The 21,069-nt window shown below is 36.5% G+C and overlaps 3 protein-coding genes across 4 annotated transcripts; 1 reads left to right on the top strand and 2 right to left on the bottom strand.

Moving 5' to 3' along the window:
* Positions 1–11,740: 11,740 nt before the first annotated feature.
* Positions 11,741–13,604, bottom strand: LOC112187982 (thioredoxin-like protein HCF164, chloroplastic). Its single transcript, XM_024326969.2, has 4 exons — positions 13,320–13,604; positions 12,809–13,036; positions 12,531–12,634; positions 11,741–12,260 (listed from the first exon to the last, which is right to left on the bottom strand). Exons 1-4 carry the CDS (start codon positions 13,491–13,493, stop codon positions 11,978–11,980), a joined length of 789 nt encoding a protein of 262 aa, XP_024182737.1. The 5' UTR covers positions 13,494–13,604; the 3' UTR covers positions 11,741–11,977.
* Positions 13,605–14,689: 1,085 nt separating this feature from the next.
* LOC112188486 lies at positions 14,690–15,381 on the bottom strand. Its single transcript, XM_024327610.2, has one exon. It carries the CDS (start codon positions 15,356–15,358, stop codon positions 14,867–14,869), a length of 492 nt encoding a protein of 163 aa, XP_024183378.1. The 5' UTR covers positions 15,359–15,381; the 3' UTR covers positions 14,690–14,866.
* Positions 15,382–16,986: 1,605 nt separating this feature from the next.
* Positions 16,987–20,841, top strand: LOC112188511 (protein HGV2). 2 transcript variants are annotated; one of them, XM_024327635.2, is made up of 7 exons: positions 16,987–17,145; positions 17,421–17,708; positions 18,229–18,485; positions 19,284–19,487; positions 19,608–19,698; positions 19,895–20,165; positions 20,256–20,841. In XM_024327635.2, exons 1-7 carry the CDS (start codon positions 17,120–17,122, stop codon positions 20,586–20,588), a joined length of 1,470 nt encoding a protein of 489 aa, XP_024183403.1. In that variant the 5' UTR covers positions 16,987–17,119; the 3' UTR covers positions 20,589–20,841. The 2 variants fall into 2 exon arrangements, with proteins under 2 accessions (XP_024183403.1, XP_024183404.1); XM_024327636.2 differs by lacking the exon at positions 16,987–17,145 and having other exon boundaries at positions 17,325–17,708.
* The last annotated feature ends 228 nt before the right edge of the window (positions 20,842–21,069 follow it).

The following is a 21,069-nucleotide window of genomic DNA, read 5'->3' as shown; positions in this document are numbered from 1 at the left end:
CCCTAATAGATCTCTGCTTTCTTGATCTAATCCTTGTAGAGCAACTGGTCCCAATACTCCCAAGTTCCATGTCTCAAAGTGAGGACCATTTTTCTGTGACAACAACTAACAATAGTTCAATTACCATTAGACTAAACACATGAAATTAATACAAGTCAAAAAACTTTTAACACAAATCAAGCTATCCACGTTATGATGTCTTTTTTATTTGTACTTTCCCACACTCACTTCCTTTAGAGGAACTACAAAGGATATGTACTGAAATCAGAAAGCACACTACAGGATCATGCAAGTCAGTTATGAAGCATTTCCTGGTATCATGAAAATAAAAAACAGTGGAACATTAGGTAGTATCAACGTACTTCAAGAAATATATGCACCTGAAAAGCAAATGTGAAACTCCAACCAAGTACAGCAAGTATAACAGACCAAAAGTTTTAGTAATGCTCTTATGCATCTTGGCTGGAATTTTTAAGGTACACTTTCTTAAAGGTAAAGTGACTGGAATTTCTATCATATGGAGAACAAAATTTCTATCATATGAAACAATAACAGCAATACAGGACTACCCAATATCATATAGTTCAGTGCAATATTGATAATTGTCCAATGAGCAGTCAATAACAAAATGGAAAACTCCCAAGAAAATTTCACGTACAACACGAGGCACACAGCAAACACATGAATTCAACATGATTTAAGCAAACTTGGTATAGGAAAAAGTGCTAAACATGGAGTTCAACAAGAACGTACATATGAATGCCAAATTCTAACATGTTCAGAAAGTGAATACCTGGAAAAAAAGTGGCTCATTTGATTGCTACATTGTAGATACCAAGTCCCTGTACTACCTAATTTGAAGATAACATAAGAAATACCATAATAATATAAGAAAGTCAAAAAGTTACCGAGGCTCTTTTCTGTGTAGAAAGCACCTTGGCCTTTTCATAAGGATAACTCGTTTGTTCCCCTTGTTTACTAAGGCTTCAGGCTAATCTTGCTTGTAAAATTTAAATAAAACATCTGAAAAAAGAAAATATATTTGTAAAAGGATAATTGAGGTGTCAAAATATGGTAACCTTGATCAATTCTTAGGCCTTATATTTGGCCTCCAATTATTACCCTCCTATATTATTATCCTTTTGTAACTTTATATCACAACCTGCTCAATATGGTATAGATAAAAGGGTAATAAAGGCCGTACTATTTCAATATGGTGATATTGTGTTTGATCTACAAATTTCTAGCCAGGTGTAGTGTCGCGGGCAGCACTGTTACCGACTAAGGGATAGACAAGGGTTTGTTATTTTTACTCAAAAAAAAAAAAAAAAACCGGAAGATCCTTACCCGAATAAACTAGCTGCTGCGATAAACTAAAAGCAAATTAAAACAAGAATAAAATTTGGAGCAGAAATGTGTTGGCAAAACATTTATTTCATTTATAGATATGATTATTTCTGGTTTTGCAATACATTTGAAAACTGAAATAATGCAAGTCTCTTGATCTGTGTTGTTTGTGGTTGGCTAGTTATCGGGACGACAACCGTAAGTACACTCGTCTTCAGTAGCATGGCAGCCAAATTTACCCGGGAGATAACAGCACCAGCAACTTCCTGGTGGTTTACATTTTGGAGCGCAAACATGAATTCTATCAACCCTCGACAGTTTACCAGTTGCCCCAGCAATATTACTCTCACCACTGCCTGTTTGCGTTGTATCGAAAAAAAAAATTACAAACAGGAAAAATTAAATTTTTCTGAAAAATCAAGAAGAAGAAGAACATACACTGAGTAAGAATCAAGAGGGTTATGAAGACGATGCAAAAGATAGGCAACTCTAATTTCATTACTTTACCGGTCGCCATGATTTGTCTGTGAGAGAAGAAATTGATTGAACTTTGGTAGTTTGGTATGCTATGAAGCTTGTTGAGATAAAAACAAGTTGTTGGAGTCAAATCCATGGTCAAGGATAATAAAACGTAGTTGTGTAATTAAAAGAGAATCTAGACCCAAAAAAATAATAATTAAAAGAGAATTAAATGTTCTGACTATAATAACTTTGTCATAAAAAGAATGGGTGTGGCTATTGCCACCTTACTATTTTTTTTGTTCACCTACTTGCTCATTACACCCTACATTTTAATTTTAATTATTAAATTTATTTATTTAACTCATTTCTCTTTCCAATAATATCCTTATATGACATATCTAATTAGAAAATAAATATTTTAACGAAAATATCTCATTTAATTTATCCTCATAAAAAAATTAAATTTATTAAAGTTTCCTAATAAAATCACAATCTCATTTACTGCCATTTAAAAAAAATTCTTTCGATTTCAATGTTCTTTTTTTTATTTTTTTTTATAAGGAATTTCAACGTTCTCTATTTCAATCTATGTAAAAATATTAGTAAATTTACAACTATGATCAATGAAGAAGAGATTGAATTCTTTCTTCGTATTTTAAATTTTTACTTTCGGCGTTCACAAATAATATTGCAAGATTTTGATGAAGTTAAAGGTAATGGTTTTGTGAATTGAATAACGAATTAATGATGAGGAGGCAACAAAAATAAAAGAAAAAATAGTAATAAATTCAAATTTGGGTTGAGAAGATAAAGATTAATGTTATTCAATGAGAAATTAAGTAGTCTTTGTATTTAACTAATTACTTATATATATATTTATTTTTTTCTTACATATTTGGATTTTAGAAAATTAGTGTACTTATTAGTCATTTTGCACTTGGGTAATATAGTCTTTCAATAATTTAAATGTTTGTAGGATAAACTAAGAAAATAGTAGGATGGCAATAGCCGCACCCAAAAAGAATTTGATGTAAGAGTTTTTCTATTGGAACCTCCAAATTTACTCACTTGACCTCTATGCTTTTTACACCTCCTATCAAATTTTTAAATACTAAATTTACTCATTAAACCTCATTAAAGTTCCTCAAATAACCTCACACATATAATTTACAAACAAACTAAGATCTTTATAATAAAAAACTTAGTCATTTCAATGATTTAATTACTCTATAAATCTTAATTACATCTCTATTCCTTAATCAGACAACATAAATCTCTTATCCAATAAAAAAAAAATCAAACACAAGGTATTGAGTTTTAAAAATTAATAAAAATAAAATAACATGAACTATTATGTGATTTTTTTATTTACTTTTTCTTTTTTAGCCGTGCCAAAAAAAAAACAGATTAATCATTTTTACTTAATGTTTCTCTATTTTCTGTACCTCATGATTAATTATTTAAATTTTTATTTATTCATTTTTATTTGCTAGCTCTATTTTTTTTTCTTCTTTTTGCAAATATAATGGATAGATTTAGATTTAGGTCATAATACAATTTATTTTGTTCTCCCTGACCAATATGTGTTCAATATGCATATCATACATTTTTATCTTAATCATAGTTTTATTTCTTATTAAATATATATATATATATATATATGAATACTTTAATGAGTATGTAGTGAAATTGAAAAATGAAAATAGATAGGGAAAATAATAAATAATGCAATATAATATTATTGAATTGGAAAGTCTAGAGAAAATAAATATAACAATTTTTTGGTATAATTATTGTCCTTAATAGTCATTTTATAACAGGTTATATATGTCATTTAATAATTCATAATAGAGTGAGGTCAAGTGAGCAGATTTGGAGGTCCCAATAGAAACTCTCTTGATGTAAATCCGTAATACATTTTAATTCAAAACATTATTGATTAGCTGTAACGACTAACTAAGAGACCAAAGTATTTTCAAAAGAGTTGCTAAATTAACATTTTAGTAAGACAAAATAGGCAAATTACCCCATTATTTTTCTCATGATTTTCGATTTACCCCCTGACATTTCAATTTTGATTATTTACACCCTAACTTTTTTAATTATTGCTGATTTACACCCTACCGTTAACTTTTAGACTTTCCATCTAATTTTCCCGTTAACTTAATTAGCATATGAGAGACATTTTCATCTTTTCAACTACCACCCAAAAATAAAAATTTTACTAAACCAACACCACAGGAATATCAGCACGTACAAAAATAAATAACAAGAGGATTTTTTTTGTTTTTGTCTTTTTTACTCTTAACACTTTGACAAAAAACAAAAGATGACACAATATTGTTTATTCCATATACTTATAAGGGTCTCGATGTTTCAATTTCACCTAGATACTCCCTAAACTTTATAATTTCACACAAATGTCCATGCCGTCAATTCTTCTTCAAAAATTATGTTACCTTGCTGACGTGGCATTCCTTTCACACTGAAATGACTATTATACCCTCACCTACTCTTGTTTTATTATTTATTTATTTGTTCTTTTTTTTTTCTTTTTTTTCTTTTTTCCATCATTCAGGCTTTAGAAATAAGATCAAAACCACACAAACCACAACAATAGTATTGTCCTGCTTTCATCAACTATTGCGTACAGAGATCATCTGAGTTCTCCAATTTTGAATTCAAACATAACCAATAATCAGAATCATGCTATAAGGTTTATTTGTGATAAAAAAACTAATCAAAGAACTTCAAAATCGTTACTGCCAAATGCCAATAATGAACCCGTAATAACCTCAAAAACCCCAAAACGTCAATTCCTGCAAACCCAACTGAAAGTGAAAAATAAGAGTACCAGTATATAGAGCTCGATGAGGCAATGGAATGTGATGTCCTGTTCATCGCCGTTCATAGCTGGAGCCGTCGGAAAAGTAAGGAAACTCGCCGTAAAAACCCAAAAGCTTCCCCCTTTCGATTCTCTCACTTGGATCATCATATGAACAAATGAACACCATAAATAGATCGGCGAGGTCGAGAGGAAGACCCTGATATAGGTGCGGCACCGTGATTTGGCCGGAATCAGATAACCCGTCGGCGAACCCATAAACTTTTCGGGCTTCCTCCTGCTGCAGTCACCGGTGCTTCGAAACAGAGACTACCGATATAAGCATCGTACCGCTTGTGGCCAGAAGACGGAGAAATTTTCGGATCGCCTATTGTTACAAAACGGGTTGGGGAGAGGTCGGTCTCCTTTTTTTCTTTTTCTTTTTTTTTCTCTTTTTTTCCTTTTAACCTCTTCTTCTTCCCCCCTCTCGTCTCCATCCTCATCTTCACTACAAACCCAAGCAAGTGCTGGCCATCCCACCATCCATCCATCATCCCTATCATGTCGGCAAGCACCACCACCCCTCCCAATCACCCCTCTCCATATGGTGGCTCCAAACCTGATCGAAGTACACCCAAACCAAATCAATTCACCTTCCACCTCCCTTTCTTCCTCAAGTTACTAGCTGGTGCCAAAACTGTGCAAACCTTTTCTCTCTATCAGTCGTTGCCGACACCAATTTGAAATTTGAACATAGCACCACCATAGAGAACAAAGCAAGATGTTGTGGTGTTTATGTATGATTTGTTTCTCTATCTAACTCAAGTTTATCGGAATGTCAGATGGAGGACGCTAGGTTTTGAATTGGGCTGAGGCTTCTGGCTTGACGAGGCTGGTTGGGGTTTGCAGCTTCTCCTCTTGGGCTGCTGCTGCGGCTGCTTCTTCTTTGGAGGCAGAAGGAGGAGAAAGATAAAGAGATGAGGAAAGAGAGCTGGAAGAAGAAGAAATGAAATGAAAAGAAAAAACAAAAAAAAAAAAAAAAAAAATAAAAAAGAGTATGTGAGGGTAAAATAGATATTTTGGTCTGAAATGGATGCCACGTCAGCAAAATAACGGAGCTTTGACGGAGAATTGTCAGCAAGGACCTTTTGTGTGAAATTAGAGAGTTTAGAGAGTATTTAGGTGAAATTGAAACGTCTGAGACCGAAACATCGAGACCCTATAAATATAGGGAGTAAATAGTATTTTGTCCCAAAAAAAATATCAACCCTCTATTTTCCAACATCAAAAGCACATAATTCTCTAAGTGGTAGACAAATAAGGCTAGTTGGGCTAAGTGCACGCATATGTGTGCACTCTAAGTGCCTTGTCTGGCCTAGCGAGGTGGCGTTCCATTATTAAATAGTCGCATCCTCTTAGTGGCAGGATGAAACTGACTGTAGTCAGATTTCTTCGCCGGCGACAACATAGTTTGAAAGCTGCATTTTTAGTAATTATGCTTCATTGTAATTGAGTTATCTTTACGGTATGTCATCGCTATGTCAAAGTAAATGGGGTAGCTAATACTGCAATCTTTGCTATTTGGTACTTGTTTGAATACATATATTTTGTAGAGACTCCTGATATTATTTTGGGATGTACTCTAGATGCTTATTGTAATAAGGGTTTGGACTCAATGTCCCCTCCTTGTATTCAGTAATTTCATTAATTAATAGAAGATTGAGGGTAGCCGCACCAGCCTTAAAAAAAAAAAAAAAACATAATTCTCTTCGATCAACCAAGTAATATTCCTTGATGGCCAATAAGAAAAAACAAAATTCGATCACTGCAGATATGGCTGCAGCATTAATTGCTCTTCCATCTGGTACATTGTTGCAACTCTGATGGGTTTGGGATAAGGGCATAAGCTCCTCAGGAGATGGGTGTTGTTCTTCCCATCTTGAGAACCAATTGAAGTCATTTCCCCTCATTATCGATATATATAACTATATATAGATAGATAGAAAACTAGTTGCAGTGGAGACTTACCCAATTCAATTTACTATGTTGCGCTAACTTTGCTTCGATCTTATGAATTACTTCATAATAATTAAGGAGGGATTGCTACCAAATCAATCCCAGCCTAGTAGAATCTGTCTAGGATTGAATTTTACTTGCTTGGCCACAGTGAAAAGATAGGAGTCAGGAATGATGGTGGTGGTGAGGATTTGGGTTGTGGAGGCTGACTAACCAGATAAGTAAGGAGGATTCTTGGTCAATAACTCAATACCCTCATGTTAATTATTTTTGTACATGTTAGTGTTGGTTTGCTCAAATTTTTTCGGGTGGTAAGTGAAAAGACAAAAATGCCCCTCATGTGCTAATCAAATTAATATAAAAATTGGATGGAAAGTCTAAAAGTTAACGGTACGGTGTAAATCGGCAACAATTAGAAAAGTAAGTTGTAAATAATCAAAATTGAAATTTCAAGGGGTAAATTGACAGTCATAAGAAAAGTCGGGGTGTAATTTAGCTATTTTGCCTTTTAATTAGTAATATTATAACTAATTTTGCAACAAATTAACTTCAACAGAGCGTGTAAACTAAATTGATATTTGTGTTTAACTTTTTATAAAGATGTCTGACCTAGCCGCTCTGCTAGGGTTTACTCGTTGGCATCTTGTCTAAGATAAAATTTCCAAATCTATGGCTGCTAACCCAATTTTCCTTTTCTCTAACGCGTCATATGTTGATCTGGGGCACGCTGGTGGTCGTGATTTTTTGCTTTTCCTTCTGCTTTGCAGCTTCGCTAGAGGTTTGATGGATCCGAGTTTGGATTTGTATTTGGGTTTGGATATTTTGGGTGATAGAGGTACGGCGGATTGCCGAATCAGTCCTTAGAGATGGAGGGGATTTCTGCCCTCTGGTATTCACGTCGTCGTCGACACTATCAATCTCGGGAGACGGCCATGGTTTCTGTCTTCTGATGATTGCGTCGAAGACGAAGACACTAAGGTTGGTTGCTGGGTCGCCGGCGGGAGTGGGCGACACAAGATTGACGACGGGAACGGGAAAGTCAATGGACATGGTTTCAACAACGGTAGCTACGGGGATCTGGCAGCCTCCATTGCTGCACAGTCTAGACCTGGATTCCAATGGTCTCGAGTTCAGGATTGCATCCTGCTATTGAGCACCGGTGGTGGAAGTGAAGACCCGCCTACCGGAATGTGGCTGCCGGCGGAGGCAAGGTGCAGCAAGAAGTTTGGTGGCGGCTGTGTATTGTTATTTGCTAAGGTTTTTCCCAACTGGGCTGCTATGGATGTGGGTCTCTCTATTGACTTTTGGATTGGATTAGTTCAAGCTTCTGTGGAAAAGGAGCCCTGCAAGGATCCTGAGACTGAAATAATGGAAGAGCTGCATGCAAATGGTGGAACTGTAGGGGATGCAAGTGCAGCATCCTCAGCTAGCAATGTTTAATTTTCCCTTGGATCGCAAGATCTAGCTGCTTGGTTGTCACTTTTATTTTACTTACTTTTGAGTATTTAGGTTTTGTTAGAATAAAGGTGCTTGATTGTCCTTAAAAGGTGGGTGTACCCAGGAGTGTGAGGCTCTGTTTTCTTAGAATAGACCCTTTGTATGTCCTAAAGGACGGCTCTTTCTGTCAGCCCGTTTCAGGTGTGTCGTTTCTAGTACTGCTTGCTGAAATATAAATTTGACTGACCCCTTTCGATTAAAAAAAAAACTAAATTGATATTTGATTGTGTAATTAAAGGGGAATTGGATGCATTGTGTAATAACTTTGTCATAAAAAATAATAAAAAATGACTGTAATACATTAATTCAAAAAGAATTTTCATATACACACCCCCAGTTACTTAATGTACACTCCCTATATTTTTTTGTCATCAAACTTCCAACTATACCCCACAACAACAAAAATAAATAAAAATAAAAATAAAGAAGATTCTACAAATATAAAATAAGAATTAAATGCTTTATATATCAAATTATTAATTAAATATTCTTATAGGTTTTAAATTTTCTCTTTTTCTTCAAGATACAATCGACCTCTTTTCAATATCATACTTGAATGTCAATGACAGATGAAATAATTGAGTCCATATGAAGAATTAGGAAGCATATGTAATATCAAAAGAGATTATAAAACTATCAAATATATCTTAGATTCATGAATACATCATCATCAATCACTTCGCGCGTTTGCAAAAGAACAACTATGGCTCATTCTTTACCGATTTTAATATTGGCTATGACTATATTGATCATGAAGATATTGACATATATTGAATCTTTTAAAATCTTAGAGGCATCATGTTTTTTAACTTCAATAACAACAGAGGTAAAAAGTTAAGTTATTCAATCTTCTAGCCTAGCTATATATATACCAACTTCATTAATGTAAAAAAGAAGAAAAGTAATTAGTAACTATCATACTAATATGTCCTCGAATTAATAAGTAATTATTCCATAATAAATCAATTATAGTAAAAGAATGTATTAAATAAAAAATTATGATACAAAGCCGACCTAATTTTTTTAAAAAATTTTCTCATTTATTTATTTAATGAGGAGGGGTATAGAGGGAAGCAGTGGTGTTCACCTGGTCAGTTGTTGACCAAATAATTTATGCTCAATAACCCTTAGATTTACATTAAAGGGTGGAAAACAAAACATCTCAACTTAATAATAATTATCTCTGCCATCGGATTACATACAAGGGTGGTTGAACATTATTTTCTTGGTCAATAACTGACCAGGTGAACATTTTCGTAGATGGAAGTTCGATGAAAAAATGAGGCAAAAAGTATAAGAGATTTACATTTTAGTCATATTATAAATAATTTTAGTAATATTATATATAATTTGGCAACAAATTAACCTCAGTAAAGGGAACTCTAAAGGGAAAATATGCTCTCTTCTCTGACTCCCGCAAGGGAGGTTTCTCGACGGCGACTATCTTCGGGTGGTGGTGGTCTTGTGTTATTGACTACGGCGGGTGTCCTTTCGCCTTTCTCTAGTCTAATTCTTGGTGGTGCCAGTGGAACTACTCGACGGGGCTCCTTGCTCCTAGGCTGCTGCCTCATTTTTCTCGTCACCGGCGCTTGATATGGTGATGGTGGTTCTGGGATCTATCTGAGGTGGGATTGGTATGCTAGTGATGTGGGCTCTCTGTTGAGGATGGCTGCGAGGGAAGGACTCGATGTTCGTCCCGTGGATGGTGGTAGTGATTGCATTGGGTTGATGTCCCGATCGGGTGTCGACGCTGAAGGCTGGGATCAGGTTCTGCGTGGGGTTTTGATGGTGTCGAGTACTGGTAGGAGAGGTGCTGCTGTGGAAAACGACCAAGGTAGGGTCTGGTTTTGCGGTGGGATTGCTATTGTCGGTTATATAGACAGAAGTGCTGCTGGTATGGGCGACGAAGGCGTGACCTGTGTGGCAGCGGCGTTGCAGGGGCTAAACTTGGCGGCATGGCAGGGGCTGCGTTCGTCATGTTTGCTAGGGTTCTCCTTGGTTGTAGTTCATGGGCCCCAGGTTGGGATTTGGGCCTTTCTAAGGGGTGGTTTTGGGCCTTTTTGGTTCCTAATTGTTTAGATTTTGGTTTAGTTTTGGGCCTGCATTCTTTTTTACAAAAGGAAAAAGGATGTTACGTCATTTTCTTTTGTTGAGTGGAAGAGATTGACAAGGGACAGGTTGCTTCTTGGTTATTTTTAATTGTTCTTGGGGCAACTGTGTTCTCTTGATTTTGCACTTAATCAAAAAAGGTGGGTGTGCTAGTATAGTGTGCTCTATGTAATGGCTTCTTCTGACGGCGAGCAAGTCATTATTGTACTGCTTGCTGAAATTTATAAAAATGTGACCTTTTCAACTAAAAAAAAACTTCATTAAGGGAATTAAATGTATTCACTAAATTAAACGTTATTGTTAGAAAGTAATTATTATTAGATAATTATTGGATTATTTGCATACATGTATTTCACAGACTCATCGTATCTCATTGATAATTTGTTTTGTTATACAAACTAAACAACAACCCCACCCCCCCCCCCCCCCCCCCCCCAAAAAAAACCAACCAACACATCGCCATCCAAGGAAGTTCTCTGCTATCCATCTCACACACACAAAATAATGGCGACCAGAACATCAATCAAAGTGCATCGCCTTCATAGCCATCTTACTGAATGTAAGCATTTCCATGTTTCTCTTTTGTAACCTAACTCTCAAACTTCTTCTTTCTTCTTCAGCTTGATCTATAGTATATGTACTTATTTAACCTTGTGGAAAGTAGACTAACTTTCTTTAAAAAATAGTAATAAAAAGGTTATCAAACATGATTTCTATTAAAATTGTGAAATACAGCACACGATTTTTTGCTAAGATCGCTTCTTCTCAATTTCAGATTGATTGAGAATTTTAGTCTTTATGATTTCTTTTTCGATATGACAAAAAGGCAACAAAATCAATAATGATTAGGATACCAACACCAGCAGCAGCTGGGATATACATGTTGGCAAATTATCAAGAGATGATCATCCATTTAAGAGCATCAATAAAATACATCTTTGTGAATATCGGTGTGGTGAAGGACGTTGTTACTACTGTAGTACTCTCAAAGGCTTGGAAAATTACTATACTCTCGAAGAAAATTGTAATAAATATTGCGTCCCCGACCTTAGCTAGCTAGCCAGTCAGAAACAATATAGATCAAGAGACTTAAATTCAAATAAAATAAATTAATGTTGTTTATTTTGTTCATCTGAGTCATATAAACGGTAGATATTTAACTTTGCACTCACCAACAGCTTGTTTTTCATTAAGCCAGATGTACAGCTCAATATAAAGCAATCTCTTCAATGACACTTGAAGTATAAGCTACTTTTTGAATTCCAGTGAAGTAAATCAAACCAAAAAAATTTATATTTGCAATAGTTTGCGTCAATCTTAATGTCTTATGTATTAGGTTCAATGTCATGCTTGTTTAGGTTTGCAGCAGACACTCCCCATGAATAAAATGGAACAACTGAAAGAGGGAAATAGGAGGAAACACTTAAACACCGTACGTCTAGCCAACTAATTACCTACCCGTTGAAAATATGTTGACACTCGACAACATGAAATCCCGCAATTCAGAAATTTAAAACTCATATTCCTTTGTTAAGTGCAGCTTACAAAGATTAAATAGCATGGGAGTCTAATGAGATTCACCAATTTGAAAAGCTAACTGTTTCTGATTTATATACGTAAACTTGTTTACAATTAGAAGATTATATCATATGGAGGATGATTACCTCTCTGATGTAATTCTTTTAACAACATGATGACTTCTCCCCCAAAAGAAGTTAGCACCTATCCGTGACTTCTTGGATCCACAACTTGGTGAACCTTTCTGTTTTCAGCACTGGAATATTTCCCCACTACACGGGCATGAGGTATGGAGGCTTCTCCGCGGGAGAGGGCATCCACATTCTCACGCAAGTACTTTTCTGGGAGCCTGCCAGTAACATTGCCCTCTTCATTTCCCTCTTTATCTAGGAATGCAAAGTGTGGAATACCCTCAACACCAAACTCATCAAGCTCCTGTTCCCACTTTGTGTTGTCAACATTGAGCATAACAAAATTTACACGACCCCTGAGTAAAAGAAGTGGTGAATATGAAAATGACAGATGATCTATATAGAATAAGAAACTGTGTAAGAGGCAAACATGTAAGGGATGTCTGAGCGTTGACAACTGATGACAATGAAGCTCTTAGAAATCTAGAGAATCTTAAACATTCCAAACAGATAAGCAACCAAAATTGGTCTAGACTAAAATGAAAGAAGGCATCTTAAATTAAGGCTGTAGCAGAGATTGATGATGCATCTATGACTAATAACAAGTTTGTACTTGAAGATCATACTTATACTGCTGCTCAACTTTGTAGACATCTGGAGCTAATTCCCTGCATACTTCACACCAATCAGCATAGAACTCAACAACAGTCGGCTTGCCATTCGAGAGAGCCTAATCACCCATAAAACACAGAAAGATCGATCACAAGCAAATAACAGCAAGGACACCTTGTTAAATATTATGTTCAGACTTCAGCAGCATGCATGTATACGCTCGGAAACAAAAATATAGCCTACACACACCTGTTAAGCTACACATTGTAAAAGAAAAAGTAATTGGACGAACCTCTTCGTAAGGTAATGCAGCAACAGTTAGGTCCTTTAAAGAAACACCAAAATCGAGCCGTCCTGATAAGAAAAGTGCTAATGCCGCAAGAGTAGAAACCACTGCTACTTGCCTGTTGGTATTTTTGTTTGGAAATTCCGGAATGCCAGCTGGGTCTGTCGAGGAACTACTCATAACCGTGCTACTCACTTCATTACCAGAAACTGGCTCAACAGGCGGCGACTTTTCCTGAATCAGAATAGCTGATCAAGATAACATCACTCGCATAGTAAACTCGTAAAGACCCGCAATTCATGAATCAGATTACTAATTCAGGGAAAATACAGATACAAAAATGGAAACTTTTTTTAAAAACTAATAATGGGTACAGATTATCATTTTTCTTCACAAATGAGCATAATTTTCTATATCAAAGACTTTAACAGCTCAAACCCAGTATAAAAAAATATGCAACTTACTAAAAGGAGAAGAGTTTAATCCTCCAAAAGCTGAGATGAAAAATGAAGCATACCGAGGTGGAAGGCTCACTGGGATTTGGGGTTTTCTGGCAAGCAACGGTCTGAAATCTGCGGTGGTCGTTGGTTCGGGAGGGAATGGAGGCTCTGAGTTGTTGGGGAAGTTGAGCAGTTCGGAAGCACGGCCGGAATCTATGGAGTCCGACGGGGTTTGAAGCCAAGCGAGCCATTGCAGATTTGCGGATATGGATAGTTCGGTTGAATAACGGACGGAGTTTTAAGTTGAATAGTGTTAATTATAGAGATAGATGACAGTCGAGTGTTAAAAGACTTTTCAAGTCATTTGTCACATAGCTAGAATCTCCAAGAACGTATGCCTCTAATTTCTAATAACTGCATTTTATTACGTCTAGTTAACACCAATAACAATTTTGGAGTGATATGCATACATATAACTTTTCCGATAAATTATTAGTTATTCACGTTCAAGTAAGTTTCAAAAATACTATTATAACTGTTATCACTTATCAGTGGCGTAGCTAGAAATTTTATTTAGGGGGGTCAAAAAATAAACAAGCTATTACATTGAAAAAAAGTTGTTTACTAACACAGTTGCTCATTTAATGAAATCTTTACGTAATTACCTTGTACCTTGATAAATTACATGATGAATGATACTAATTTGTTTGGCAATTAGATTGATTTATTAGAGAATATTAATTGTGATTCCCTTTGCATTAATAGAAATTGAAAGAGGAAAGCATCAAATAGTAAAAATAGAAATTAAAGAGATAAGATAAAGTTGATTAGCCGAATAAGCATTATTTTCATTTCCTAGGAGGGTCATTAAAGTATTATAACATCTATCTATATGGAAAGTTAACCAAATCAATAGAATGAGACCCTTTTGGCCCTATACTCCCTACCCCCATAATTGTTACGGAGTCAAGTAATTTCTTGATCCTCTTTTGGTACTTGTGGATTCAATGGCACAATAAAAGAACACCATTTACCACATAAAGTGTAGTGGAAAATGCTATTTGGAACTAATGAGACACTTATGATACTCGTGGTTGCTCAAAATAACATATTACAGTCATTTCAATATAAATAAAGATAACATAATTAAAATTATTTGGTATACAAAATCAAGCTTACTAGGACTTATGAGACACCACAATATTTATCGACCGAAAAAACACCTTGAGATTTTTGAAAAAAAAAAATTATTAGACGCTAAACTATTACCATTGGACTTCCACTTGAAAATGTACAGCTGATTTCTTAGATATTTCTTCAAGTTTCTCTTATTTCGAAAGTTTTATATTTTGCTTAGGATATGGAGTATAAAAAGCTATGGTCCTCGTCCTCCGTCGTGTCACATTTACAAATTGCAGGCGTGACGAAGCTGAATTGATCAAATTGATGGCGTAAAAAATTTAATCCGTAATTGAAAGCTCGATCACGATATAAAACAAATGGAAAAGTTTACAAAGCTGATTGAACTAGCTAATTAAGAACCCAATAATCACTACTATACTCCTACTTAAACCATTACAAAGTTTACAGAGCTCAAATTAAACCGAGATTTCCACCGCCGGTGTCAGTTTTCCGGTCGCAAAATAGCATTGACGACGGAGCTGGCAACCACGACCCCCAAAACCTCGGCTCCCGCCACGAGTCCCGCCTGCGCCAACCCTCCAAATCCCGCCACCGTTTCGATCCCCTTCTCCACCGATTCGATCCCCTTCTCCGCCGTTTCTATGCCCTTCTCAGCCGTTTCTAACCCCTTCTCCGCCGTTTCTATGCCCTTCTCCGCCGCCTCGAACCCTTCCTTCACTATCACTTCTGTTTCTCTCTCCGCCTCCTTCAGCTTCTTTCGTATCCCGAACAGCCCGATGTCATCCGCTTTTGCCGGGGGCGCCGCCACAGCAGCCGAGGCCGTCCACGTCAGCGAGAGCAGCAGCAGCTCCCTCCGCCCGGGAAATGCGGCCCCACGTGGCGGCGCGGGGGAGGCGGCACGGTGGGCATTGCGGACGGGGTGGTGGAGTGAGAGCACTTGGCCTACTACAGCTGACGGAGCTCTCGCAGCCATGTCTTTGCGAATTCTAATCTTCCAGCAAATTTTGCTTTGTTTTTATTTCAAAAGGAATCGATAAATGACGAGAGTGCCCTTGCAGTGCGTCCTAAACGAATCGTATTGGGATTCTCTTTCTTTTGACTTCTGAGAAGTATTCACATGAGAATACGAGATGCGATTAACTTCGGTGTTTTCAAGTCATGAGTGTGAGGGTGAATTGTCTTTAAATGTAATTTGGTTATTTTGAGATATGGTGTCCAAGAGGAGCAAATGATTCATGTTAATGTTATGACCTCGTCACCATCTTGATACTCGGATTTCCTTACTTTTTCAAGGTAGCGTGCATGTATAAGTGCAGGTTTGGTTAGGAATTAGACCTATTCGATTCATGACTGTCATTAAGGCCCTGTTTGGATAGCAGGAATATCAAAATGATGTATTTTCTTTTCCAAACCGATATGGAATGAAATAGATTTTGGTATTTCCATGTGGGTTCTGGAATTAATTTTTCATTTCTATTGAAGTGTTTAGTAAGTTACAAAAATGACATTGACTATTGGCAGCAAAGTACAAAATTTTTTAGATGAATAATTTATGTAATTTTGCCTTTGACAGTAAAAAATGGAGTTAGAATACCACCCCTGACTAGGTAAATTCTATTCAGGTTTTATATATGAGGGAGTCAATTTCCAGTCCAATGTCATTTTTTATTTTCTTTCCAATCTCTTTTACAACCAAACGACGTCTCTAAATGAAAAATGAAATTAATTCTCATTCCATATCATGATTTCCTGCCATCCAAACGAGGCCTAACAGTTACACACTAATAATATATATCATATTAGGAATGTGTGTCGTGGTATTGAGGACACAACCATTTTTTTTTTTAATTGGCAAAATAACAATAAAGGCTACAAATAGTCTTTTTTTTATTTATTTTTATTAAGGGTCGGTGCTGCTGCCTTCAAGCCTTGATTAATGAAACCTCAGAATACATGGGGAGACATGATGTCTATACCCCAGATTACAATAAGCATCTTGAGAACTTCCTGAAATAATAACAAGAATCTCAACTAAGATAATGTATTCTAACAAACACCAACTAGCGAAGAGTGCTCTACTGGCTACTCCATTCGCTTTATAATTGAGGTGACATACATGAAAGATAACACTTTTTTGGAAGAAGCATCATTGCAAATAGCACAGCTTTCCCACTATATTGCCATCAGAATATACATTCGGTGACACTTAGTTTCATCCTGCCATTAGGCGACTGCAACCATTTGACCAAATAAGGAACTCGCCGTCTATCCAGAGCAGACACGTTATTGCTACTAGAAGGTTGCGACAATTTGCCAGTGTAAAGAACTCGCCACCTACCTAGAGTAGATAAGGCACTCAAGGTGCATATACCGAGACCAAGCCCACCTCGTTCTACCAAATATTGGTAGCAACTTATTAACTCAACAACTAACAAGTAAAAATTACAATAACTAAAACATTTAACATTTAGCATTTAACATAAAAAAAATTAAAAAAAAAATTAAAAAATCCGAATGGACCGAGACTAAAACCCCAGGCCCATGGTAGGCCCAAATAGTCTCCTTTTAACACAACCTAGATCTAAGAGATTATAACAAAAAGCATTTGAAGCAGACAGAGCTAGAGACCGATTCGAGCTGGAAATTATTGCAATTGAATCGGCAAGAAAATTTGCCTCCCTCTTTATACTTGAAAGATATTTGGCTGAACTTTAAAGCAAAGATTAACAATAGCATGAAACAACATCATGATACACCAAAAGATGCTAATTTTCTTGTTGATACATTCAATCAACAACCAATTGTTTATTTAATAATGAATTTTTTTCTTTTAGAAAAAAAAAAAAAAGAAGGAAAGACCAGTGTCATTTTAATTTTTGTCCTCGTTAAATTAGTTAATGACGACTATACCGTTACGGCGCGTACGATACGTTTCCATTTTCCCTCTCTCTCTCTATAAAAAAAATTGGGGGTTTTCTGAGTCCATTTTTGCGCCAGAAAAGAAGGGTTTTTGATTTTTGCTTTTGACGAACCATGGCGGAGGAAGCGTCAGCGTCAGTGAACGAAACCCTAGCCCAGCCAAATGCGGCGGCGAAGTCCAACGAGGCCACCATAGCGATAGCAACCGAGGAGGGAGGCACCGAGTCCACCTGCAACAACAACAACAATGACAAGTCCGAAGCTTCTGCCGTCACTTCTTCCGACGGTGACCGCGAGAAGACGCTCGAGTTCGCCGACGAGCTCATGGAGAAAGGCGCCAAGGCCATGAAGGACTCTGATTTTGGCGAGGCCTCCGAGTGCTTCAGCCGCTCTCTCGAAATCAGGTTAGGGTTTTTCACTTTTTTTTTTTTTTTTCTGGCTTCCCTTTCATTTCTCAGCAAATTGAGCACTTTTGGATGTCAATTTTGGTTTCTGGTGTGAGGGCGTGTACGATTTAGCATAGAAATTAGGTTGCTGGAGTACGAGTATCAGTGAAATTGGGAAATTGGGCTTTGCAAGTATGAAATGTGCCTTTGATAAAAAAAAAGAAGTTCTTGTGTTAATTGAGGAAATGTGGTGGAATTCTCAGTTGCGCTTTTTCGGAATTGATATTATGCTAGTGATGACACTTGAGTTGGCATTTTGTGCATTTGTAGAGTACCAATTTTCTTTCTTTCATATCTTGTTGTAGTTATTTGTGACATTTACATGTACCTGGTCTGGCTTCGCTTTATTATTATGTGTTTTCCATCGTTTCTATTGTCATTTTAACTCATTGATATGTTATGTGATGACCTATATGGTTCTGTATGCGTTTCTGTTTCTCCAAAGTGCTTACTGTTAAAGGTGTGTTGATAAACACAGGGTTGCACATTTTGGTGAACTTGATCCACGGTGTGTTAAGACATACTATAAGTATGGATGTGCATTGCTTTATAAAGCTCAGGAGGAGGCTGATCCATTGGGTGCTGTACCCAAGAAAGAGGGTGAATCTCAACAAGAATCTCTTAATGCTGGATCTGCTAAGAATGTTGTAAATGGTGAATCTTCCACAGCTTCCGTTTCAAGTAATGCTGAACAGGATGCAAGTCCAATCCATCAAGGAGCACTGGATGATGGTGGTATGTCGCTTGTGATGAACATGTTTTTTCATGAGTTTTCTTCTATATCAGTTGATCATGAGCAAAGCACTTGCCTTTTATCATTCTTGTTGCATATTATGTGCATTTGATTTACTTAGATAGTATGAATAATAGTCTTGTCAACGACTTTTGACATGCATGAGACAGTTTCCCTGATGGCACTATTGCTGCTTGCATACATTCTGCTCCAGTATGCCACCTCAATTCTATTGGAAAAATCAATTAAATAATGTATAGTGTTAAGAAACATACGTTAAGTGTAATGCCTACATTATACCATATTCCTTTTATTAGATGTGATCTGCACATGAACAACAGTTTTTTTTTTTTTTTTTTTCATTTGTCATGCTTATGGGTCTATGTAGTCATATGGTTACTATTTTGCATTTTCAGCTGGTGTGGGTTTAGTTATTTATTTGATAGGCTTTTTCCAAGTGCAAAATACTCAAATACTGAGCTCTGTCATACAGATACAGGAACAGAAGTTTAGAATAAGCACAGTAGTCTTTTTTCCAAGTGCAGGATACTCAGATACATAGCCTCTCATACACATACAGAAACAGAAGTTTAGGATAAGGATAGTTACCTGTAAAAATGTTGGACTTGGAGGAATATAAGGGACTTGGTAGTGTAAGATGATTTTTTCTTTTTTCTTATTACAAAACTCAGTTAAGACATGGAGAACGATTTCATTCAAAAGACCAAATGTTTTAAGTAACAACAGTTATAATTGTTTTATTTGTTTGCATAACTGTTTGTCACTTCCTTTTGAGGCAGTTTCTAGCGAAAAAGACCAGGAAGAAGATAATGAAGGTAGTGATGTTGAGGACCTTGCTGAAGGTGATGAGGATGAGACTGACCTTGATTTGGCGTGGAAAATGCTTGATGTTGCAAGAGCAATCATTGAAAAGCATAACTCTGGTGATACAATGGAGACGGTGGAGGTGCTATCAGCTTTGGCAGAAGTGGCATTGGAAAGAGGTAAGCTATGTAACTGATTTAATTGAATTGAATTTTTATTTTTTACTTAGAGTAAGAGATTCTTGAACTTCTATTTATTCTGAAAGTGTCTTATTCGGCTTAACTTGTTGCTGCATGTAGAGGACTTTGAAACTTCTCTCAGTGATTACCAGAATGCACTGTCCTGTTTGGAGCGGTTGGTTGAGCCTGACAGTCGACATATAGCTGAACTGTATCCTATTCTATATTGAAGTTGGCTTTGCCAAAATCCCCTTTAAAAATGATCTATTTAGTTGGTCATCTGGTATTTGGATAATTAATGTTACTAATAAAAGGTTCTTTCCTTTTTTTTCTTTTTTTTTAATTTATATTTTTCTTTCCCCACATTTCCACCAAGTCAGAACTCAAACCTTAACTGGATAATTCAGAAATTTTCGAATATGTTTGTGTCTGGAGATTGGGTCTAAGCCTGATGAAGCGATTCCATACTGCCAGAAGGCTATTTCAGTTTGTAAGTCTCGTGTGCAGAGGCTCATGATTGAATCCAAGAGTTTCTCAGGATCAACAGCATCATCGGCTGCTTCTGAAGATCAAGGTGTCCAGCAGTCCTCAGATGTAATTAAGTCTAATAATGCCGTGACAGATAAGCAGACAGAGATTGAAACTCTAACTGAGCTTTGTGGCGATCTGGAAAAGAAGGTAATTTTGACATGACATGTTGATATTGACAACTGTGTTTTGTTAATTTCTTTTCTTCTGAATTGTATATATTTTTTTTTTACTCTGTAGCTTGAAGATTTGCAACAACTGGTCTCGAACCCAAGATCCATTCTAGGTGAACTTCTGGGAATGATGTCTGCCAAGGCAAAAGCTGGTGAGAAGAGTGCATCTTCAGCAGCGGTGGGTTCTTCACAGATGGGCACTGGTAACAACAATGGAGGTTTTGATTCCCCAACCATTTCCACTGCTCATACAAATGGATCTTCTGGAGTCACACATCTTGGCGTGGTAGGAAGAGGAGTGAAGCGAACGTTGACAAACTCAGGCACGGCAGAATCAAACCCAGGGAAGAAACCTGCTTTGAATTCATCAGAGGGTAACGGTGAGGGCAAAGAATCATGAAGGCTTTGAATTCTCGTAATTCTAGGACTAAGGACTATTCTGCTGATTCTAGATTTTAGTATTCTGTTTGGAGTGATTCCTAGTGGATAGAGAGTTTAAACAAACTAGTAGACTTGTATTTTGATAAATCTTGCTACTAAAAAATTGAGATCATGGATAACTCGCTGTTCAGTCTAGTTGGATATTGTCCATGCCGTGAAGTCATTTTCTGTTCTATGAAATGAAAGGTAGATTTACATTTTACCTTTTGCCTTCTGCTTTTTGAAGTTCTTTGGTTAAGCATATTTTACACCTGCCATTTAAAATTTGTGAAGTTTTAGAACTTGGTTAGTGATGATTTTTTTTTCTTTATTTTCTTTGTTTATTTTGTTTCTCGTTGATCCAATAGATATTGTTCGGAGTGCAGATAAATGCTTCTGTTTCCCTGTACTCTTAAAACTTTTATTTACCCCTCTTTTACATGTGAGGCACCGACCACCAC

This window comes from Rosa chinensis, chromosome 2 (genome assembly GCF_002994745.2).
Source record: "Rosa chinensis cultivar Old Blush chromosome 2, RchiOBHm-V2, whole genome shotgun sequence".
NCBI lineage: Eukaryota > Viridiplantae > Streptophyta > Magnoliopsida > Rosales > Rosaceae > Rosa > Rosa chinensis.
This window is presented reverse-complemented; position numbering and strand designations above follow the sequence as displayed.